This window comes from Ictalurus furcatus, chromosome 16 (genome assembly GCF_023375685.1).
Source record: "Ictalurus furcatus strain D&B chromosome 16, Billie_1.0, whole genome shotgun sequence".
Lineage (NCBI taxonomy): Eukaryota > Metazoa > Chordata > Actinopteri > Siluriformes > Ictaluridae > Ictalurus > Ictalurus furcatus.
In genome coordinates this window covers 5,095,296-5,119,862 of record NC_071270.1, presented here as the reverse complement: position 1 = coordinate 5,119,862, position 24,567 = coordinate 5,095,296, and the positions used below count along the sequence as shown (strand labels likewise).

The 24,567-nt window shown below is 40.5% G+C and overlaps 4 protein-coding genes across 15 annotated transcripts in view; 3 read left to right on the top strand and 1 right to left on the bottom strand.

Moving 5' to 3' along the window:
- cux1a (cut-like homeobox 1a) overlaps window positions 1-4,759 on the top strand; it is a 34,861-nt gene extending 30,102 nt beyond the window's left edge. For 3 of the 4 annotated variants that reach the window (XM_053644510.1, XM_053644509.1, XM_053644508.1), the window contains exon 20: window positions 589-4,759. In XM_053644510.1, coding sequence (XP_053500485.1) covers window positions 589-898 — 310 coding nt within the window. In that variant the 3' untranslated portion in view covers window positions 899-4,759. The remainder of the gene's footprint in view (window positions 1-588) is intronic. The other variant, XR_008388048.1, reaches the window with a different exon arrangement.
- On the bottom strand, window positions 4,750-6,530 carry LOC128620657 (dnaJ homolog subfamily C member 30, mitochondrial). The gene is made up of 2 exons (XM_053645890.1): window positions 6,494-6,530; window positions 4,750-5,886 (listed from the first exon to the last, which is right to left on the bottom strand). The coding sequence occupies exons 1-2, from the start codon at window positions 6,528-6,530 to the stop codon at window positions 5,177-5,179; spliced, it is 747 nt and encodes a 248-aa protein (XP_053501865.1). The 3' UTR covers window positions 4,750-5,176.
- A 325-nt stretch (window positions 6,531-6,855) lies between these two features.
- On the top strand, window positions 6,856-11,734 carry kctd7 (potassium channel tetramerization domain containing 7). The gene is made up of 4 exons (XM_053644527.1): window positions 6,856-7,617; window positions 8,540-8,709; window positions 8,935-9,113; window positions 9,820-11,734. The coding sequence occupies exons 1-4, from the start codon at window positions 7,243-7,245 to the stop codon at window positions 10,194-10,196; spliced, it is 1,101 nt and encodes a 366-aa protein (XP_053500502.1). The 5' UTR covers window positions 6,856-7,242; the 3' UTR covers window positions 10,197-11,734.
- A 2,424-nt stretch (window positions 11,735-14,158) lies between these two features.
- On the top strand, window positions 14,159-24,477 carry rabgef1 (RAB guanine nucleotide exchange factor (GEF) 1). Of its 9 annotated transcripts, none has more exons than XM_053644519.1 (12): window positions 14,159-14,304; window positions 14,389-14,455; window positions 15,638-15,821; window positions 16,457-16,929; window positions 18,538-18,687; window positions 19,337-19,357; window positions 19,630-19,793; window positions 20,008-20,089; window positions 20,187-20,319; window positions 20,548-20,639; window positions 21,172-21,428; window positions 21,912-24,477. In XM_053644519.1, exons 3-12 carry the CDS (start codon window positions 15,643-15,645, stop codon window positions 22,293-22,295), a joined length of 1,935 nt encoding a protein of 644 aa, XP_053500494.1. In that variant the 5' UTR covers window positions 14,159-14,304; window positions 14,389-14,455; window positions 15,638-15,642; the 3' UTR covers window positions 22,296-24,477. The 9 variants fall into 9 exon arrangements, with proteins under 9 accessions (XP_053500494.1, XP_053500496.1, XP_053500493.1 ...); XM_053644521.1 differs by having other exon boundaries at window positions 14,160-14,304; window positions 14,399-14,455; XM_053644520.1 differs by having other exon boundaries at window positions 14,192-14,272.
- The last annotated feature ends 90 nt before the right edge of the window (window positions 24,478-24,567 follow it).

The following is a 24,567-nucleotide window of genomic DNA, read 5'->3' as shown; positions in this document are numbered from 1 at the left end:
CTATCACAACAAAGCTTTTCCAGTTACCATGACAACAAGGCACTCTCCATGGCTACGTACATCCCAAACCACCAGACCACCATATTATTTATGATCTAATAAATAAATACTTTTATATATTATTTTATATATATTGTTTTATATATTATGCAAATTAGCAAAAAAAATCTATTACTTTGGAAATTTGTGGGCGGGGCCTAGATAAATAAGAGGTAGGAGGGAAAGAAAGAATTACGAGCGTAGGATTTGCTGTTTTCATGATTTGGGCCAAAAGCGACTGCTTGTGCTATAGTGCCACTATCTGGCCAGTTGGGCCCGCCCCACCTGCCTGAGTCGGGTTCACTTCTGTAGGGCTTATGGGTCAGGGCTTTGGTCTGAACCCAAAGTTTCAGCAGAAATTCAGAAGTAGAAAACTCCTAACAAGAACAATAAGGTTGTAGCACTAAGTGCTTGGACCCCTAATAAAATATATCATTTATTTATTGGTGTGTTATTGTGAGTTGCTTTCACATACACACAGTGTATTGCGGTGTTTTGGGACTGAGCCGTAGAGACGAGGCTGGAACACTTCCTGTTTCCTGTGTCCAGGTCTCGTATTCGGCGCGGGGTCTTCATGGAAGCGGCTACAGTGAAATCAGACGGCGTCTCCGAGGAACAGATGAGTGGAACGCAGGAAAGCGGCGAGCTCCCGGAATCCACGTTTAACTTCTCAGAGTCCTCGGCCTCGCCCGGAATCCTGAGAGACAGCAGCCTGCGCAGGCGGAAAGCCGCCAACCTGAACAGCATCATCCACCGCCTGGAGAAAGCGGCCAATCGGGACGAGGCTCACGACGGAGGCGACGCGTGCGAGAGTCAGGACGCGAGCGTGGAGTGTGTGAACGCATCCTCATCAGGGTAACGTCGGTGTGGATCACTAACCGGAGGCGGAGTCTCAGACAGAGCATTGTCAGTCAAACAGCTCATTAGCATATCGTGCCACGCCCACCAGGGCAGTCTCAGATCAGTGTGATCAGCTCTTATGTGAGTGTTTTATCTCGTTTATATGTTATTTAAAATTTGCTGGATGTTTAACAGACACTATTTTAGAATATTTGACACTATTTTCCGATGACGAGCGTCAAGCGCTGTGTGTTCAGAACACCTGTGTTAAATGAAATATAAGGAGGAAGAAAGGAGGAAAATGGTGGAGTAGTGAGCTGATAACAGATGAAAATAAAAATCAGCTCTCAGCAGTGCGCTCGGAGGACATGGGTTCTCCATGGCATGAGGAGAAAACAAAGAAAATATTTTATTATTATTGTTATTATTATTATTATAGGGCACTTAATGCTCTGCTGCGGCCCAACGGTGCAAAAATAAACCCCAAAACAATTAAAAACCCTTCAGCAATAAAGGCAGCAACTGTTAGTTGAGGAAGCAGAAGCTCTCTGCTGTCGGCTCTATGCAACTCTGTTTTGGACCTTTTTATGCCAGAAAGTTAGACTTATTCATCTAAAAAACTCATGTCTTAAGTATGTGGTTGGTGTTCATTTTGAGCCCAGTGCCCTACTCCCTAATCCCTACAAACACCCCACTGCATCATGGGTATTCACAACCACACACCTTATTCTCAATATAAGCCACATAACACCATCATCAGCCCTCAGTGGGCGTGTCCCAAATCATCTCCAACGGAGAGAAAGACGTTTTGTGAGAAATACGATTTTATGATATTAAAAAAAAAAACAAACAAAAAAAACCTTTTAGTAAGTAAAACACTTTAGAATCAAGCGCCTTCAGTGGATTAGTGAAACAAAACACAGCCGTGAAACAACACTTTAACCCTCAGGTCCTTCGCATTAACGTTCACTTCAGATACGAACCGCACTTTATGACGTGTTTTATCATTTCTTCACGCAGCACGAGCAGGAAACACTCGCACGGGTGGAACGTTCGTGTTTAATCTGCTTTATAATCACATACACCTAAAGCACAGCTTTTAAAACTAAACAAAGCGCTAACCAAACCCGGCCCTTGTGCGATTTAGTCGCTGTTTTGCACAAACAGACGCGAAACAAGCGCTAGTTTTAGCATTTACTTTAGCATTTATTTTTCTCGTTCTTAAACAGTCGAGGTTGTGCGGATAAAATCCTGGCTCTCACGAGCACTTGAACACTGCACACGTTCACATTAGCTTGCTGAATAACACGCACGCTGACTCGCTCAGTGAAATAGCCCGTAGCATGGCGGCTGAAGGGGACATGAAGAGGGCGAGTGAATAAGGCTGATTCATTTTTCACTTTGTTTTATACAAGTCTAACGTTTTCCTTCTCCTCTCTTTATCTTTAATTAATAAGAATTATAACAATAGTAGCAGACTTTTTATGAGTTGATGTAGCGGTAGTAATTTATAAAGGTATTTTATAAATATTAAAGTCTTATGGAATAGTTTATATATATTGGAAGGGCGGATAAATGACCAGCTTCCGTGCTGTCAGATGAACAAACTGCCGGCAGTTCATTCGAACGTCAAAACATTAGAAATGTTACTTTTTAATATGTACTAATTAACTTTACACCTTAATTGTTCTGTTAATACTCCTCTGTGCACTAATCATACAGGCATTGTAATGCATTATAACGCTTTGAAATGATGACTTGTAAAGCATTTAAAATCCCTCATCGCTGATGATTCTGATGATCTGATCATTTCGCAGTGAGACCAGTCACATCACGGTACACCAGGAGTTCCCAAACTTTTTTGGGAAAAACGACCCCAAATCTGTCTCTCTTCAAACTTTACACCGTCGTCGTGACCGTCGTCATGATCTGCGTCTCCAATCTAAACTCTGACCTTACATTCAAACGTATTCACTAATGTAGGAACTGCAGAAGACTGGTACGCAAAACTGTAATAAGAATCCCGGTTTGTGTTTAAACAAAACAACAACATTTGAACACTTTATTCTGTGAGTTAAATGACACGTTACTTATTTTACGCTCAGTTTATTTTAGTTTAATCTTCATTTCATCAGTTTTCTTTAACACAAAATCCTGCAGAGTAAATACAGTTCTCTCATTTGTCTCAGAACAAGGTGTAAAAATAACTTGAATAAATATAAACGTATAAAACTGAAATGCTCAGCAGGTTTATCCCACAGCATCAGGAATAAATCTCATCACTTCCTGCCTCAGGTTTTGATGTTTAAAACCTTTTATTTTAGTAAACAGATTAATCACTAAAACCAGCAAAGTGTTCAAAACGTTTAACTGGATTCGTTTCTAATCGTTAATTACACCTCAGTGTATGTTTATCTGCGAACGCTGTACGTTTAACCCTCACATATGATTAATTTATTACACTTAATAAACTTACTGGCGTTTTTCTCATTTTGAATTTTTGAATTGAATTTTCTATTTTTTTTCCCTCTCTTTTCATTTGAATGAAAGTGACTTTTATTGGTGTCTTTTATTTGAGTCGTTAGTGTAAAGCTCTCATTAAAAAATTGGTCCAATTTTTATATATACATATATTTAAAAAAAAAAGAAAGAAAAAAAGAAAGAAAACGAAATAAAATGTCTACAGCTCTGTTAGGGAGCTTATTTGCATATCATATACATGTTATTTACATATTATTTACATATCATTATGTGTGATGATTTATAAACCAGGCAGCCGTCGGATTCAAGTCTCAGGTTAAACCTCCATTTTAAAACTTTATTAATGCATTTTCTGGTGTGTTTTATATTCTTCATTTTACTCTCTTTTTTTTTTAAAACATAAAATGGAGCTGAAGTGTAAATAATTAAAAAAACAAAACCTCCATTCCATTTTTTATATGTATCTAATGTTATTTGTATTATCTGTATTTACAAATGTATTCCGTCTTCCAGTTTTAATCCAGTGTGGAAACAAATCACTGTATCATTACTCATTTTTATTCTCTTCATTTTATTTGTTAGTGTTGAGATGTGATCATGGAAGTAAATATATTTTGCATTTTCAGTGTATCCTCTGTCTGTGTATGTGTGTGTGTGTGTGTGTGTGTGTGCTATTTTATACTTATGAAGTCATTTCTTCTATTTATTCCAATAATTAACACCAATTTAGTCTGAATAATTCAGGTTTTTTATTTGGAAAGTGATGGAAAAATAAAAATAAATGTTATAATTTCTAGTCTTCAGAGTTTTATTTATTTATCCACAATCCACTTGACGTACTTTTTTTTAAAAATTATTTTTATCATTATTTATTTATCCGTGTCCACAGATACAAGGTTAATGAAGATGCTGCATTAATCACAATTATTTATCATAATTAATATATTATTATTATTATTATTATTACATGTATATGTCTGGAATTGAAATATATGCAGTTGTCGGATAATACGTTTCATTTTTGGCTTTGTGTAGTTATTTAAAAATAATAATAGAGATAATATTACAGTAATGATTCTTTATTTTGTACAGTGCCTTTCTCAGACCCAATAAACATCACAGTACTCATTAACATGGCACAGAATTTACAGAAATAAAACTACATTCGTCTTTCTGACCTGTGTGTGTGTGTGTGTATGTGTGTGTGTGTGTGAGATTACTGAGAGGAAGTGAAAAGTAAAAACTCTGTACAAAACTCATGCTGTTTAACTTCCATTGGTTAAGACGCTTATGTACATTATTATTATTTATTCTAAGAACATCTGCCAATATGTGAATTGTGTCATTTGCATGAATTATTTTAATGCTAATTATACACAATAAAATATTTTGAGATTTATTAGGATTCATTTGTATTATGATTCTGATGAGACTGATCTTACCAATACCCATAATTGATCACAGATGAATTAGAAATGACTCTTTTCTCTGCTAACTGATTCCAAAAATATATATCTTCTCTTTCTTCTCTGCATTCTTAGTTTTATTATTATTATTATTATTATTTAAATTCTTCTGCTTTATTTATTTATTGTTTTCTCTCTTCCTTGTTTCATTCCTTGCGGTTTTTCCTCTCTCTCTCTCTCAGGAGTGGCATTAACAGTCTAAACATTTGAACTTATTGTAATATATTTTTAAGTCCTTATTGTCCTCTGATGGTAAATAAATATTTATCTATGTTCTGGTACTGTACAGAGTCCAGAATAAACTTGAAAATAAACGGTTCAATCGTGTCGGATTGAGACAGATTAATACATCATCCATTTGCGGACTTCATACTGAACAAAATGGCCGCCGCTACAGCTAGCATGATGCCTACAGCTACTTCTGACATGCGTCCCAGTTTCCTGTCCTGAAACTTGTCTCCTTTCTGCCTCTTGATCTCCTGCAGACGAGCTCGGATGTATTTCTGTCGCTGCAGCTGCTCTCCGTAGTGCGCACGGTAGAAAGTGTCGAAATCGAAGACGTTCTGCGATCGAGCGCCGGCCTCTGGAGAGCGATGGTTTCTCGTAGTGTCGCTCGGAGATCGGCTCGTCGTCTGATTCGTCGCAGTCGGTCTGCTCGAACCCCGGACGTCGGCCTCGCTGAGAATCCCGCTGTCGTATTTCTTGCGTAAACTTTTATTCCCCAGCACGTTGTAGGCCTCGCTGATCTGCGAGAATCGTGACGCGGCGTGTTCGCTGCCTGCGTTTCTATCGGGATGGTAGATGAAGGACTGTTTATAGTACGCAGTCTTGATCTGCGGCTGAGTGGCTTTCGGAGAAACCTGCAGAATGTCGTAATAAGCATGTTTCGTTCTGTATAACGGGATTTCCCCTGTACTCGAGGTTCGAAATGATCTCGATGCGTGTATCCACCTGCGAGATACAACGCCGTAGACGTGGATCGCTCCAGTCAAAGCAGAAACGTCCAACCTTTTTTTACTGGAGGCCAAAAAAATATATGGAGTCGCCGTCCACAGGCTACCTGTAATCATAAACACATTCATTAGCCTAATAATCATCAACCATCAAGCCATAATCACATGGCTTTGTAATTAAAGAAATATCCCTTTAATACACCAACTGAAAGCCTACTTCTGCAGCTTTTCCTCAGTTTTAATGAGGAACAAGAAACAAGAGCCAGGATATTGACTCTTTCAGATTTACAGATTTTTTTTTAAATAATAAGTATTATATAATAGGTATAATAACCTTTCATTAAACGAGGGAGGAAATTATCATTATCAATATTAATCTGCTGATACAGTAATGATTGAATATGGCGGCATCTAGTGGTGGAAAGAAGACTCTGCGTGCATTTTACTTTCATAGCAGCTATATTTATTTCTGAAATAATGTCATTTTAATAATGCAATAGCTCAGTGTTTATATGACCTTCAGTGAACAGGAAACCCATTCAATACACCTGTTTCACCCCTACACCGCCTTAAACAGGTCATTCAATACAGACTCCAAGCATGTTCCTCCAAGATAAACTGAATAACAACACAACGGAAGTCTTTGACACTCATTTCCTCCGCGCATTAACACATAAACAGCTCTGAGCTGCTGTGAAAACGTCAAAGTCCTACCGGCTCCTGAGCCGAGCCGCAGCCTGACCTCCGCCATAACGTGTAGAATTTAAAGGTCGAGTCCTAAATCACTCCCTGCTCCCTACATGCGCACTACTGAGGGCACCGAGTGATGAGGAGGAGGATTCAGGCAGCCTATCTAGTGCACTCTGTGTCCAACATGAACCCGTTTCAGGGTTCAGCCCGAAGAACTTGCTTTACTTTCGGTTACAAAAATAAGTGACCAATCAAAACGACACATCATGGCACGCGTGTGAAAATGTAACCAATCAGGCTCGAGGAAGAATTCCTGCGTCACGGATTGGTTATATGGAAGTGTTGTTGTTTGACATTTTTATATAAAAAAAAAGGCAGAGGATTTTATCCGTAAATTATAAAGTATAATAATTAAATGTAGTAAAATTCTGAACAGCTGTGATGAGATGAACAACCTCGGCCTACTCATTTATTAATTTATTTATTCAATGTAAATCTCCGCCCACTTTATTTCCTGCTCACTTAGACACGCTTGGGCATGGAAGCTTGCTTTATGTAACTGTATTATACAGCGTGTGTTTAAGGATTCGGGGCGTGGTCTAAGGGGGCGTGGTCTGAGGTGTTTTCAGGCCGCAGCTGGACCGTGATGTGAGACAGAAACCGTGTATCTCCATCTCTCTTTGTGTGTTTTTCTCTTCGGACTGAAGCCCGCTACACACACACACACACACACACACACACACACACAGTTCTAGTCGGGTTCTTTAGTGTGCATGCAGCAGAATGGAGCAGGCGAGACACCTAATGGAGACGCAGGAAGGCTCTCCTTCAGCCCCGCCAGCTCAGTCAGCTCGGCTGCTCTCCTGCCCGCGGCCGCGGTATCTTCATCTTCATCATCAGCATTACCATCTTCTTCTTCATCATCATCATCCTCTTCACCATCATCACGGCTGAGGAGGATCACTCAGGAGGTCCGCGGAGTTCCTCCTCAGCCCACAGTCATGGTCGTGTTCTCGGCTGCGAGGGACAGCGAACCAGCTGTAGATTCCGCCATGTCCAAGTCCGAGGAAGAGAAACGCAAAGCAGCCATTTCTACTCCGAACAGAAACTTACCGAAATCCCTGCGCACCTTGAACGCACCCCAGGAGGTAAACAGGCCTGGTTTATGCCTTATTTATTTAAATGTATTTTTTATGACAGCAGTTTTGAGGTGCTCAAACATATCAGCTTAATATCCACACGTGTGTATGTGTGTGTGTGTACTGTTCTCACTTACACAGGTGTCATGTTTATTTGTTTATTTTATTTATAACTCTTTTAATTCATTCGCTACGTGTCAGTGTTTTCACAGCACTGAACGTTGGCGTTCTCTTCCCGTTTTACGTCAATCTGAAATCTGATTGGTGCGTCATGGCACGCGGAGGACAGGCGGCGCCTCTGATTGGCTGCTCTCACGCTCCTGTCACAACGCCTGCTCTGCTAGGGTTTAATACTGATTAATTAATCATGTTTAGGAAAAATCCACTCTTAATAAAGATGTCTATAAACAGCAGAGGCACTGGTATGATTACTGTAATGTTCTTTAGACTTGTCAGGTCTGTTTAAAGCCGCACATCACATCTTAAAAGACTCATTTTTTATCTTTTATTCCAGTTACTTTATTTGCAGGATCTCTTATTCCATTACAGTGCAATGATTTTCATATTGAAATGTAATTTTACATGGAATCTGGGTCAAGTGTGTACTTTTCATAGTTTCGTAGATAAAAGCTAATTAAAATATTTAAATAGATCCTGATGGTAAGGCCCAGCTTTAAGGCCTTCGACCCAGTGTATGTGTGTGTCTCCTAAATCCCCTTTGTGTGTGTCTGTGTGTGTGTGTGTGTGTGTGTGTGTGTGTGTGTATCCTAAATCAGCAACTTGGTTTGTTTTGAAAAAGGTCATTTTTGAAATCTAGATAATAAACATAACAGCTGTAATTTAACAAACTACCAAGAAACAATGAATGCTTCAGAATGACTCATTACATCGTATAAGGAAATATCAGCATGGACGATTCTCTTTGCCGTAGTTTCCCGAGGTGATTCCTCTGAACGTAGGAGGGATGTACTTCACCACACGCCTGTCTACGCTGCGCCGGTACGAGGACACCATGCTGGCTGCTATGTTCAGCGGACGCCATCACATTCCCCAAGACGCTGAAGGGCGATACTTCATCGACCGAGACGGAGCTTATTTTGGGTGAGGATATATGACTGTGTTATAGTGAGACATCCCTTCATTTCTGTGCTGGTTATTACTTATTTATTACACACACACACACACACACACACTTTTTATGTAATTATGCACTCCTGAAACCATCAGCCTTTCTCTAATCCATGTTTACTGTACTGTGTGGAACACAACAGTGTGTATTAGTGCTGTCATCATGAACATGTGTGTGTTTGTTTTTCCTGTGTACAGTGACATTCTGAACTTCCTGCGTGAGGGTGAGCTTCCTCAGAGGGACCGGGTTCGAGCCGTACACAGAGAGGCTCAGTATTACTCCATCGGGCCGTTGTTGGAGAGGCTGGAGGACAGACAGCCTCTGACCGGGGAGAATGTCCGACAGGCGTTCCTCGACCTCCTGCCTTATTATAAAGGTCTCACACACACACATCATTTTATATTGTAATGTATTTTATATTAACACTTTATTTCTCATACCTCATAGAAACAAGTCGGAAATCTGTCAGAAGTGCAGATTACAAAAACTTTATCTCTGTTTTTTTTTGTGTTTTTATTTTCATCAGTTTCTGACCGGGTTCACTGAACTGAATAAAATGAATGATTAGTTATATATTTTGTTCAAATACTAAATACAGATCCATGCGTTTTCGGGTGAAATGTGTTTTTGGTACTAAAGTAATGACACTCTAATTTAAGAATATATTAAGAGAGCAAAATGTTTAAAGCAGTTATTTTGCAATTTTATATATATATATATATATATATATATATATATATATATATATATATATATATATATATAAAACTAGATAGTAATATGCTTATTATTACCCAGTAATCTATGTAATGTACAGTATTATGATTTGGTGTGTGTATATTATTGGATGGATTTTGACACGTTATGGACGTGGCATCACGAAAGCTGTGAAATTTATTACTGTATAAACAACTAAAACAGAAATAAAGAAACATGAATCTGCTCTGCTTTTTACTCTATAAAATAGAGCATATGTATAAAATGTGGAACGTTTTTCCTTCACGCAATCAATCCTTCCACATTTTTGTTTCGCAATGAAATGAAAGGTCTTGGTCGTATTTGTGTTTGTTTTTGTCCCTCAGAGAATCTGGAACGCATCGTGGAGATCGCGAAGCTGCGAGCGATGCAGAGGAAGGCTCGCTTCGCCAAGCTGAAGATCTGCGTGTATAAGGAGGAGATGCCGATCACGCCGTACGAGCGTCCGCTTTTCAACTCGCTGCGGTTCGAGCGCTCTGAGAGTGAGGCCAAGCTTTTCGAGCACCACTGCGAAGTGGACGTGTCGTTCGGGCCGTGGGAGGCTGTGGCCGACGTGTACGACCTGCTGCACTGCATCGTGAGCGACCTGGCCGAGCGCGGCATCACCGTCGACCAGCAGTGCATCGGAGTGTGCGACAAACACCTCATCAACCACTACTACTGCAAGAGGCCCATCTACGAGTTCAAGATCACCTGGTGGTGAAGGAACGGCTTCTGCTTCTGGACAGAGCGTTTACGACGGGGGTCCGGTTTTCCGTTCCTTTAGGAGATTGGGAGCGGGTCGGGTCCGTAACACTAAACCTAAAATATTTACACATTTAAGATCGCGCAGTGGTGCAGGACGGGTACTGAATCAGGTCTGAGTTCTTTTAGGAGCCTTCGGTTACTGTAGCAGGTCCGGGTTCCTCTGAGAGCTTGCATGAGGGCAGCAGACCTAACGCTAACGCTAACACTTACGATAATCGCTAATCCATCTGCGCTAAAGATCACTTAGTGAACTACGTTTATAGTTTTTAGAGTGAGCCCTGCTGCTTTGGGGAACTTGTGAGAAGGTTACAGTTCTGACTTTCAAGAACTGAAGATCTTCTGCAAAAACTTTCAGGCAGTCCATCTATGAGCTTAAAATCACTCAATGCTAAATGTTTATTACTTATTGGAACAGGCCCGGATCCTCTGAGAACTTTAAGATCGCTTAACGATGAAGGGGATTTGAGGTTCTTGTAGGAGAACATTCCAGATCAGGAACATTTTAGATCGTATCATCACCCACTTCCACTAGTACACCACTAAGTCCCCTTGGTGGTGAAGGGCTGGTTATAGTTATTGGAACAGACCCGGGGCTTTAAGGACCTCACAGGAAGGTTAGAGGTTCAGCTCACTTGTTGTTGTTCTGGTTCTGGTCGGGATCTTCATCCTGAATGTCTGCTGCTTCTGTGGGAGATGATTGTTGAAGTGTTGTGTTTAGTGTGTAAGAGCCCGTGTGTGTCCCGAGTGAGTGTGGTTGTGTCTCGCTGCAGTGTGTGGAACAATGTTTTGGTGTTTGTGTGATGGAATTCTCCACAAGTTTACAAGATTCATGCTGCGTTCGTTGTGCTTTCATCTCAAGCTGTTGTCCAGATATTTGGGTGAATGCAAGACCCCATGCAGGACTGTTTCTTTATCTCACTGTACATGTTGTGAAGAATTCAGTCCAAAAATAACCACAACTTCAGATAAGCTCCAGCGGTTTATTAATAATAGCTCCGTATGCAACGGACCACCCTTTCTTCAGGTGCGCAAGTTGTAAGGTGTTTCCGCGCTGTCTGCCTGACAGTTGTTCAGTAATAAACTGTAAGCTGTAGTGTGTGTGTGTGTGTGTGTGTGTGTGTGTGTGTGTGTGTATGTTAAGCAACGCTGCACTGAACTGACTGTTAGTCTCCTTATTGTCAGTGAGACAGTTTCCTCTTCCCTTTGTAGCGCTCAGCTCTGATATTTCAGGCTAAAAGATCAGCTCAGCTGTAGCCGGACGACCTCGACGTAACTAATCCATGTGTATTTTTTTGTGTATAATTTTTTTTTTCCTATGTGAGGGCTGTGAGGGCCGTGAAGCTGCATGAGCTCTCAGGATAAGCGGCGGCTTTTATTGTCTGTTTAACTCGATGCAGATTCCTCTGTAACTCTGCTGCACTCCGGTGTAAATGAACCAAACCTCATGTTTGTACTGCTTCATTGTGCTGATAATAAACTCTGTATATTTTGCCATTTCTATGAAGAGCGAGTGAATCTGTGGGGGGGACACCTGATAAATCTGTACAGAGGAGTGAGAAGGGGGTGTTTACTTTTGCTAGCTTCAGGAGCGACTGTCGCATCATTTTGTACAGCTGGAGTATTTCTGGAGATTTTGTCTTTTTTTCTTTTTCTTTTTTTTTAAAAACTGATTCTACAGTAAAACACCGCGCTCACGTCACAGGAGAAGAATTCCCACTTTCCCACTGGGAATTCCAGCAGTTCATTTCAAGTTGGAATGATGAGTCTGGGGAACGTTCTGACAGCAGCGATTTCTCTCACTGAAGCACCTACGTAAAAACACGCCAAAAAAGTGTTAGTGTAATTTATCTTTATCTTTCATATCAGAATGAATTCCAGATGATAAATTCCCCATTTCAGGTTTAATAAATATTAGGAGGACGTTGCGTTTAACATGCTGTATTCGACGTGACTTGACTATACACCGCTATAAAAACTACAGCTACTGTACACGTTTTATCTAGTAAAAGAAATGTCTGAGTGTGAACACTTTTAGGTTAGACTAATAGGGAATTCTCCTATGCGGTGTGAATACTACGTTACCGCGTGTGTGGAGCATTCAGTTTTTTAAAAAATTATATTTTTTTATATATATATATATATTGCTTTTATATTGTACAAGCATTCACAATTAGCTTCAGTGAAACACAGGATTAAATCTGCTTTGTGCTTGTGCTTTTTCCTGATCAGCCACCCAGAATAAAGTTAAGAATCATAAAACAAGTTAAACATAAAAAATAACACGTAAAAACCCAAAATAACAAGGTCAATTTTTCACCATATTCATATAAAGACTTAGTTATGTATCATAGCAGTTATTTATTAAAATATTTCATTATAAACAGAGACTATTACTATCAGAAAATCGATGTACATTCAATGTTACTGTCTTTATAAGTTTACATTTAAGACCTACACACAAAACACTGGCTTTTTAATAATGATTTAATTTAAAGAACTATAAAGAAGAGTTGTGGGTGCAAATACATCAAATAAAATAATCTGAGGAGTGCATAACATTAAAAAAAAAAAACATTAAGTGTGTCCAGATACATCATTACACCACACAGGCAAAGCCCTGTTCTTACACTCCATCTGAAATATATGTTATTCATTATATATATTTATTTATCACTTATCATAGCCTATATTTATTATATACAACATAGTATAAGTGTGAAAGGCAAATGTATACATTTCTTCACTACGGAGAGGATATAAACACAGACACACACACACACACACACACACACACACACACACAAAGAATTAATTTAGAATTAATTCATCATATCAGTCTGGAAGTAATAATGGATTCATTAAAATATACTGCCAAAGAGAATCAAATGTTGGATGAAGTGTGAAAACTTGCTCGTGTGTATAAGATATATTGAAAAGAAGGGGGAAGAGAGAAAAAAAAAAAAAAGAATAAGAGACTGGAATAAAGTTGGTTTGACGTTGGACGTTCGATATTCGCAGAAATGTGAAAATGAAGGGACCGTTCAACTCTCTAAAGTTACATACGGCGTGTTAAACACGTTTCCAACTTCGATAGCATTTGAAGGGAATGACTTACAGTCATATAACCAACTGTACAGTGTTCATGTAGGTGTCAGGTATAACGCACACCTCTTAGATTTTTGATATTTAATAAAATAAAATATTAAATCATATATAAATTGTGCCATGTATTTTATTACTGCATGGGCTCATACACAAAATATACCATAATTTAAAGCTCAATAGCATTTGAAGGGAATGATGTACAGTCATGAAGCCAACTGGAAAGTGTTCATCTAGGTGTCAGGTATAATGCACACCTTTTAGATTTTTGATATTTAACAAAATCATATATAAATATTGCCATGTATTTTATTACTGTATGGACTCATACACAAAATATACCATAATTTAAAGCTCAATTGCATTTAATATAATGTATATATATGTATATATGCATTTATATATGTATACATTTATAATAATAAATTATTATTATTATATATATACACACATATATATGCATGTGTGTGTTATTGTGTTGTGTTGTTTTATATATATACACACAGACAAACACAGACACACACAGACACACACACACACACACACACATATATATATATATATATATATATATATATATATATATAAAACACAATAACACACACACATGCATATATGTGTATATATAATAATAATAATAATTTATAGCTGACACCTACATGAACACTTTACTGTTGGTTATATGACTGTATATGACTGTAAGTCATTCCCTTCAAATGCTATTGAAGTTAGAAACGTGTTTAAGAATGTCGTATGTAACTTTAGAGACGGTCCCTTAATTTCATTCGAATATCGAACGTCCAACGTCAAACCAACTTTATATCGGTGCTGAACTGTACTGTCAGTAAATTTGTGTAACACGAACAAAAAACACCCCTAAATAATTTAAACAAATTCCCTTTTACTGTGGTTTTACGTTTGGGCTGAAAAGTAAATAAGCTCCTGTATATATTTAATATTAGGTATGTTAGTTGTATTTTCGTGAAAAATACTCTTTCTACAGAAGGTCACTGTGGAACTGATCCTCGCTGCTCTCTCTCTGTCAGCGTCGCGTAGATATGACGTCACTTTGTTATTGCACCAGGCTGGGGACGTGTTGCTGTCGCTGATCAGGTCGGTTACTTTTACCTCTTTTATAACGGAACACTTGTCATTTTTGTTGAAATGATTTGACAGTTTGGATATTTATGAAGTAGACTCTGAGTTTTTGTCTGTGTTCGCTGCAGCTAGTGTATGTGTGTGCGCGCGCTAACGCTAACGCTAACTAGCTTCTACACAATAACACGAATAGCAAATAGCTGTAGTTATATCCACTTTATCCACTCTTTATTCCACTGCACAGAGTTTATTTAAAAAAAGTCCTGAGCTTGGAGTTTGTATTTTGCATCGCTGACATATTAAATGCGTATTCCAGGTATTTCTCATACCACCTCTTATGACCTTGTTCTTAAATAAACTGAATGAGCAGCAGATTCACATTAAACCGAATGTTTTTCTGTGTTATTTATCCTGCCTTTTATATTTGATTGTTTTCTCCTGACAAATGAAGCGTCATGTGGATAAACATGAACCAGATTAAACACTAAAACATGCAAAATCATCTCTCCCTCAAAAGCAGTTAATGAATGAGTTAATTAATGAACACTGAAGTATGATTGGGTTTGAGTGAATGAGCAGGTCTGCGTTCCTGACCCTGACCCTGACCCTGATCCTGACCCTGATCCTGACCCTGATCCTGATCCTGATCCTGACCCTGACCCTGATCCTGACCCTGATCCTGACCCTGATCCTGATCCTGACCCTGGTGTTTATCTCCCAGATAAAATGCTGTACAGACTGGAACAGAGAGAGTTTTTGTCTGAAACGGAGTAATATGTGACTTTCAGACTCTGTGAGGGATGGCATTGAAGTGTAAAGCTGTGTGAACTGAGAGCTGCACTGAACCGTGACCAGTTTCCATGTTCTCTACTTCTCTAATGACTTCACTTCCACATTTCCGTACAGTGTTTGTTTAATTAAAGCCGTTCTGCAGCTGCGGATCCTGCGCCGGGATATTCATTTATTTATTCATTTATTTTTCATTTATTTATTCATTTATTTATCTCTTTGCAGTTATGTTTTTGTTCTGACCTGCAGCTTTTTCTTCATATCTGACTGCCTGCTCTGTCCCACGTGAAAGTAAAAAAAATGAACACGCCCTGTTGAGATCCTGTTCCTGATATACACCTCTACCCTGCACTCACAGTGTTTATTCCTCTCTGTGTGTGTGTGTGTGTGTGTGTGTGTGTGTTGTAGACGTGATGAGTCAGCGGTCCGAGCGACGAGGGATCCATGTGGACCAATCCGAGTTGCTGTGTAAGAAAGGATGCGGTTACTATGGTAACGCGGCATGGCAGGGGCTATGCTCTAAGTGCTGGAGGGAGGAGTACCAGCGCGCACGACAGAAACAGATCCAGGAGGACTGGGAACTAGCTGAGAAGTGAGTGAGATGAAAATTGGAGTAAAGCACACTGTCCATCCTTATTAGCAATTAAACGTAATTTCTTTATCACTGAGAGCCGTTTACGTAACTGTGTGAGAAATCCTCAAGTAAAACTGAAATCTGGCTCCAGAACAAATATCCAGCATATTTAGTCTTTTCCAGCTCTAATCCTCTCGTTAGCGCTTTCTGATCTCACGCGAGACGCTGCCTCAGGAGGTCATGTTATACGCAACGTTACCCGATTCGCTGCCGATACGCTTTGAAGTGCAGCTTGATGAAGAGTGTTTATTACACGTTGGACACGCCCTGGAGCTGTCGGAGTAGAACTTCGGGGTGTCGGGGAACCACTGCCTGTAAAAATTGATTCTAGGGAATTTTCCGGAGCATTTGGATTTGCTAGTTTGTTGATGCAAAGTGTAAAATTTAGAAAATGAAAAGTTGCTGTAATTTTCCATCAGTACGGTCTTCCTGTCATCGTATATGCGCACGCACACACACACACACACACACACACACACACACACACACACACACACACACACACACACACACACACACACATGCTCGTGTGTGCTGCAGGGTTTTCTACCTGGTCTTGTTTATCCTGTTAAACCTCCGTTTCTCCGTTCTAGGTTACAGAGGGAGGAGGACGCAGCGTACGCCAGCAGTCATGGCTCTCAGCCTCAGCCCTCTCTCACTCCATTCTCCAAGTTTGAGGAGAAAAAGACCAACGAGAAAACGCGCAAAGTGACCACGGTGAAGAAGTTCTTCAGCCCGTCATCACGCAGCACCACGAAGAAAGGTACGAGAACTGTCACACATTCGAGCAGCGCGACTGAGGCAGGGGCCAGGAGTGATTCGGACTCGTCTGTCTGTCTGTCCTTCTGTCTGTCTGCCTGTGTTTTGCTGTGTGTTTGCTTCATAATTGTTGTCTGCTTGAGTTGTTTGCTGAAGTTCAGAAGACCTACAGATGAGGTTACGTGTGTGTGCGTGTGTGTGTGTGAGAGAGAGAGAGAGAGAGACAACTCCCCCGGAATGTTTCCTCATCCTGTGCCCCGCCCCCATTCACGCATCACTTCCTCTTCTCATCATGTTGTCTGTTTAGGTGTGAAATGATGCGGAAAGTCTTCATCTTTTTCTCTTCATCATCAGTTTCATTTCATCTGTTATTATTTGTATTATTATTCTTATTATTATTATTTCTCTCTGTTGATGTTTTTCTGAGTGATTATTTAGGTTGATCATTTTTGTTTTGTTTTAATGTCCATCATCACCTGCACACTCTCTCTCACTCTCTCTCTCCATCCTCCATATCCCGTCTCTCTCTCTCCATCCTCCATATCCCGTCTCTCACTCTCTCTCTTTCCATCCTCCATATCCTGTCTCTCTCCGTCATCCTCCATATCCCGTCTCTCTCTCCATCCTCCATATCCCGTCTCTCTCTCTCACTTTCTCTTTCCATCCTCCATATCCTGTCTCTCTCTGTCATCCTCCATATCCCGTCTCTCTCTCTCTCTCTCTCTCCATCCTCCATATCCCGTCTCTCTCTCTCTCTCTCTCTCCATCCTCCATATCCCGTCTCTCTCTCTCTCTCTCCCCAACCTCCATATCCCGTCTCTCTCTATCTCCATCCCCCATATCCCGTCTCTCTCTCTCCCTCTCTCTCCATACTCCATATCCCGTCTCTCTCTCTCACTCTCTCTTCCGATCCTCCATATCCTGTCTCTCTCACTATCTCTCCCATCCACCATATCCTGTCTCTCTCTCACTATCTCTCTCATCCTCCATATCCCGTCTCTCTCACTCTCTCTCTCCATCCTCCATATCCCGTCTCTCTCTCTCCATCCCCCATATCCCGTCTCTCTCTCTCTCTCCATCCTCCATATCCCGTCTCTGTCTCTCTCCAACCTCCATATCCCATCTCTCTCTCTCTCTCTCTCTCCATCCTCCATCCTCCATATCCCGTCTCTCTCTCCAACCTCCATATCCCGTCTCTCTCTCGCTCTCTCCATCCTCCATATCCCGTCTCTCTCTCGCTCTCTCCATCCTCCATATCCCGTCTCTCTCTCTCTCCATCCTCCATCCTCCATATCCCGTCTCTCGCTCTCTCTCTCCAACCTCCATATCCCGTCTCTCTCTCTCTCCCCAACCTCCATATCCCGTCTCTCTCTCGCTCTCTCCATCCTCCATCCTCCATATCCCGTCTCTCTCTCTCTCCATCCTCCATATCCCCTCTCTCTCTCTCCAACCTCCATATCCCGTCTCTCTCTCTCTCCATCCTCCATATCCCGTCTCTCTCTCTCTCTCTCTCTCTCTCTCCAACCTCCATATCCCGTCTCTCTCTCTCTCTCTATCCCCCATATCCCGTCTCTCTTTCTCTCCCTCTCTCTCCATACTCCATATCCCATCTCTTTCTTTCTCTCTCTCTCTCTCTCTCTCTCTCTCCATTCTCCATCCCCCATATCCCGTCTCTCTCTTTTTCTCTCTCTCTCCATACTCCATATCCTGTCTCTCTCTCCTTCTCTTTCTCTCTCTCCATACTCCATATCCTGTCTCTCTCTCTTTGCATTATTTTCCTTTGATATGTTTCTCTCTCTCTCTCTCTGTACCTCCTCTCTTCATATGCTCCTTTCTCTTTCCTTCATCCTCACTGATTCTCCTCCCTTTGCCCCGCCCCCTTCGCTCACTCTGGGCATGTCCTGGTGTCTCTCAGAGAAAGAGAGGAATGAAGAAAGGGAGAGAGAAAGGGAGAGAGAGAGAGGAGAGAAGGTGCAGGGCAGGAGGGAGAGTCACGGAGAGATGCTGCTGCGAGATCTGAAGGGTATTTTTACACACTCGTGGGAGATCGGCTCTCCGACTGAAGGTAACCGGAGAGGCCGTGGCCACGCCTCTTCACTTCAGACAACACTCCTGAGTGCTCTTCACTTAACACAACTAAACACGACTTACCACGACTCTCTCGCTTTCCCAAAATCACCACACACAGCAGGAAGGTGATGTAAACTGAGTAGAGGTGAAGCTGTCAATTTCGGTGTACACAATCCCACTGCGACCCTCACAGTGATTTTGGGAAATCGAGAGGAAGTGACATGTCTCCTGACTTCCTGTGTGGAGAGTGAAGTGTGTAAATCTGCCTGGTTTCAGAAATGTAATTCTTCCTAAAGGATGGATTGTGTGATGTACAGCAGCTAAAACTGTAGAGAAGCTATAAATACTGTGAAAAGCCTGACGCACAGTCTGAGAGCCGGCAGGACGCTAGTGAGAGAAACACAAATGAGAAAACCGTCACTTTCAGTTCTGGCATTAATGATGAAAAAGAAAATGAAACCGTGAGAGTAGATGTAGGTTGTGCTTTTTCACTTTTAGCTGCTGATCATCAGCCTGTTTACTCTCTCAGCTTTGAGTGTGTGTGTGTGTGTGTGTGTGTGTGTAATTGTGTAATAACACATGTTATGTGTCGCTCCGTTCGTTTGTATGTCTTTGCGTCCCATCATCATGTTTTTGATGGACAGCTCTTGTTTCCAGACTCAGAGGTGGGTGTGTGAAATAAATAGAGTAGTAATAATAATAATAATAATAATAATAATAATAATGATAGAATCTGAGAAAAATATAAAAATAAAAAGTGTGTGTGTAGGGGTAGGGTAGGGGGGTATGTAATATATGTCACATATGTCACATATTTATTTGCAGCAGGAGATTTTGTGATTGTGAATCTTTTTGTAGATATATTAGCTTTTAGGGTCAAAGGTCAAACATACCAACGTGGCCCTCTTCCAAGTGTATGTTTGTGTGTGTGTCCCAGAGAGTCACGAGGCGAAGTCCCACAGTCCGTCGTTTGTGCGTCAGTCGAGTGTGGAGACGGATCAGGTGGCGCGGGAGTTTGTGGATTTCCTGAAGAGTCTGAAACCGGGACGAGAAATTCACAAACAGAGCCGAGCCTTTGTGGAGAGCATGGGTAATAAAAAGGTGTGTATGCAGAACGTTAGCCACCAGTGTTACCTTTTATCCTGGTAACTTCCTTGTAACATTCTGACAATTTGCTGGATTACTTCTTTGTAATATCCTGGTTATTTCCTGCTAATTTTCTAGTGATTTTCTGGTAATTTCCTTGTAATTTCTTGGCAGTGTCTTCGTATTTTCCTCATCATTTCCTGACTGTTTCCCTGTGTTGATGTTTCAGGACCTCGGCGCTGACGAGCTCTCCGAGTGCGTGCAGGATTTCTACCAGCACATGTCTGACCGTCTCCTCACTCACTTTAAAGGTAAACGATTACACAGGAAGTTCACAGAACACCTGGAAAATTCCCAGAACAGCGTATGTAATGTGTGTGTGTGTGTGTGTGATGATCTCCTTTTTAGGTTCCTCTGAGAAGGTGGAGCGAGTGATGGATCAGGTGGAGAAGTATATCATGACACGCCTCTATAAGAGTGTGTTCTGTCCTGAGACCACTGACGATGAGAAGAAAGATCTGACTACGCAGCACAGGATCCGGTGAGAGCAACGTCACACATTTCTGCGTTTACATCACACAGTCAGGATCAGTGTGTTTCTCTTCTTCTCAAACACTCTTACCAAAAACAGTAAATACACACTTCCTATTCAGAGTCAGTGATATAGGTGTAATATATACATAGAGGGAAAGTTCTCTGGAGTCTGATGGTGATGACAGTGATGATAGTAGTGGTGATGATGATGATGATGACGGTGTTTGGTTTTCAGGGCATTACACTGGGTGACCATCCAGATGCTGTGTGTTCCCGTGGATGAAGAAATTCCAGAAGCAGCTGATAGTGTAGTGAAGGCCATTACAGGTTATTGTTATTAGTAGTAATATTAATTAATTAATTATAGTATATTTGTTACATATTTTAATTTATATTATATAATTATAAGAATTAAATAATAATTACATTTATCCTTATTTTGTTATTACAACATTATTATTATTATTATTATTATTAGTAGTAGTAGTATTACAATTAGTATTTTTAAAGTGCTATTACTATTATATATGTGCACAGTAAATAAAATTAAAATGCAGTAATAAAAAAAAAATAATAAAGTACACATCACAAGCATTATTAAGTAATTAGTAATAAGTATTATAATTATATTATTATAGTAATTAGTAATGTCTTATTATTAATATTATTAGTATATTTTATTAATAGTGTCTTATTTGTAATAAAAATGTTTCTATATTCTGAAACTTTACAGGACTGAATTTTACTCCATTTATTCCAGACTGAAGGAGAACCCGAGAGATAAATATAGTGAGATATAGTTTGTGTTCTTGTTGTGAAAACAGATGTTTATTTTTATCTTCTGGTATGTTTGCTGTAGATGTAATCGAGATGGACTCGAAGCGTGTGCCGAGAGACAAGCTGGCCTGCATCACCAGCTGCAGCAAACACATCTTCAACGCTATCAAGGTGACGAAGAAGGAGCCGGCGTCGGCCGACGATTTCCTGCCCACGCTCATTTACATCGTGCTGAAGGCCAACCCGCCGCGCCTGCAGTCCAACATCCAGTACATCACACGCTTCTGCAACCCGAGCCGGTTGATGAGTGGAGAGGACGGCTACTACTTCACCAACCTGGTGAGGACTCGTGTGTGTGTGTGTGTGTGTGTGTGTGTGTGTGTGTGTGTGTGTGTAAAATTGTACACATGCTAATAGCGTTTAAATCACAGTATAAAAAAAAAAAAAACAACATTTTTAAAAATTGACTTAAAAAAATTTTCACGTGCTATATAAAACCAACTCAGAAATGAAAGAGGTGCCAATAGTTTTCGTTTCTGAAACACAAATAAACAAAAGAAATTCACAAATTACTAAAAACAATATAAATAGAAAACAAGCTGTTTATAACAACAGCAGAACACAGACACACACACACACACACACACACACACACACACGTCACTTCCTAAAGCTGCTCCTAATCAGTTGGCATAGATCCATTTGATTGGTCTGTGGAGTTTATCTGATGACATCATGACTCATTTGCATAACATTGAAGAAATTATTATTGATGTCGTAATTGCTGTTTGTGTAACTCCGCCCCTCACATTGCTCCTGCAGTGTTGTGCGGTGGCGTTTATCGAGAAGCTGGATGCTCACTCCCTCAACCTGAGCGTTGAGGATTTCGAGCGTCACATGTGTGGCGGTGGTGATGGCAGCGGATCCGGTGATGTTTCTCCACGCAGGAGATCCGAGTCGTCGTCGCCGTGGCCACTCGAGCTGCTCTCGGCTCTGCAGGAACGTCAGCAGCAGGTTCTGGAGGAGGCGCGGGATCTTCAAGATGAGCTCCAGCTCTGGCAGGAGGGCGTGGCCCGCGAGGTGCAGAACATTCTTGACAAATACCCACTGGAGATCAAGAGGCACGCGGCACACACCATTGACTCGGAGAACGAGGAGAACGACAGGCTGCCCCCGCCCCTGCAGCCTCAAGTGTTCGCCGGTTAGAACCGCAGACCAAATTGAAGGAGTCAGTGTGAGTCAGTGTGAGTCATTGTGAGTCAGTGTGAGTCAGTCAGTGTGAATCATTGTGAGTCTGCAAGTCAGTGTGAGTGAGTCGGTGTGATTGAGAGTCAGAGTTTCAGTGTGAATCAGAGTCCAGACGCTTTCAAAATAACACTACTGTGTATTTAAACTAAAGTAATAACTGAGAACCTTCGCTTAAACAAGCAGGTTTTTCTGAACACATTACTTGTTGATGAGTTTCAAACCGGGATGTTTATCGAGTTGTGTGTTTTAGGAAAAACAATGCTACGGTCGAGTCATGAACAGAAAGACACGCCGTTCGTATTTTGGTCTCCTCTCTTCTAGCATCTAACTGTCCATGTTTCTAAGGACGTATGATGCTGAGAAAGTTCTAAACTTCTGTGTGTGTTAGAATCTGTGACCATGCACATTGTTGCCTGTCCACACCTGCTCACACACACACACAAGAGAATTGTAATATAAACGTGTGCACTAGAGGGCAGTGTAATGAAAGTCTGCTGTTTCACAAGCACTTATGCAGAAGTTTAACTCGGACCTGACGAAGGCCCGATATTAATTACTGTACAACCCAGAGCTGTAATTGTCTGAGAGAAGATGATGATGATGCTCCTGCTCCTCTTTCTTCGTTTGATGAGTCCTGACATTGTGACCACTTCACAAAGTTTTTTTTTTTTCCCCTCCTGAGCTTTTATTTAGTAATATTCAGAAGGACACGTGAGTTTATTAGCATGCATTTCACTTCTAGGGCATATGGGTGCTGCCTAATGAGGACCTCATGTTTACTGAAACACAACCTAACCGTTTTACACACCATTTACTTTCCTGTGTGCTCGCCAGATTTAGCTTCTGTGATCATTTCAGCTCAGGTCCGTTACTGATCACGGTGATTCCCGACCAGACTGACTATTGATAACTTTTACTTGTGCTGCAAGTGTGCACTGGTGAGGGGAAGAGTGTGTGTTTGAGTAAATCTTTCACTGGGAGCACACTCGACTCCACCTGAAAGAACGTAACTGGAGGAATAAAACCCAAACACACACACTATCACATAGCAGAGTCTCAGTGAGACCAAGTGCACTATTAATACCTGGGTGCTGTACTATAGCCCCCATAGTGTGTTATTAGTGCATTACTACATATTATTTAAACCTTATAAACAGTTCCATCTGACATGTCCACTTCTCTTTCTCATCTAAAGCCCATCTGATGGATTATTCATGATTCGGCTCTTAATATAGCCAAATGATTGAAGTATGGGTGTCAAGTGAAATACATATCTACTTTAGTATCAAACTGCATTTAAACTACTGTACAGGTGACACACACACACACACTGCATTAACTACTTTTTAAAGGCATTTGCTTTAAATTATGTAAGAAGTATCTACGTTTGGTTACGGTACATTGTACAAATTGTCTTAATTTTTTCCCCCATTAATATTAACATTATTAATATATTATATTAATGTACAGCGGTGTGACAAGAATCATAAACATTATACGTTATACTGCAATATTTAACCATACGTGCTTTAGGAAAGGAAAGATTATTATCAGAAGTACAGGTTTCTGGTCAGAGTTTGTTTTTATCGGACAAATTAAAAGGCAGAATTAGAAATGTACACTGTAAATCATGATTAAGCTCAGGCAGGATGTGTACCGATTAAACGTGGAGACAATTGTTTGTTTGTTTGTTTGTTTTTTGGTCACTAGCTAATTTGCATTAATCTCAATTTCAAGTATATCTTTAAAAAAACTAATTGATCAGTAAAAGGTGGTGAACTCTTCACTTATTGTGAGTGATGATGTGTTTATAACGTGGATATTAACACCCAATAAACACCGAGTCCAGCGTTTAGAGTTCTTCAGGAGGAAACGCGGCGAGTGTGAGTCGTGTAAAACACTTAACGTCGGCTGTTTTAGAGCTTCGTTATCGTCCTGTCTCATTTTTTTTCTTTGCATCGTTTTTACACATTTCACAAACACACTAACTCTAATCGTGATCGAGGTGCCGTGGTGAGTGTGAGATTAAAATTTATACTGCTTTTATTTATAAGGTACAGATAACTGACTGGGATGTTGTTTCACTGTTCTGTAACGTCCTGTAAATAAAAAAACTGAATATAAAAGCGTAACATTTTCAGCGGTGTCTGAGTTTTTTTTTTTCTTCCTAAAATCTGAATGAAAGTTCAAGCCTAAAACCACGACCTGTTCACTTTATACTGCACTGTTT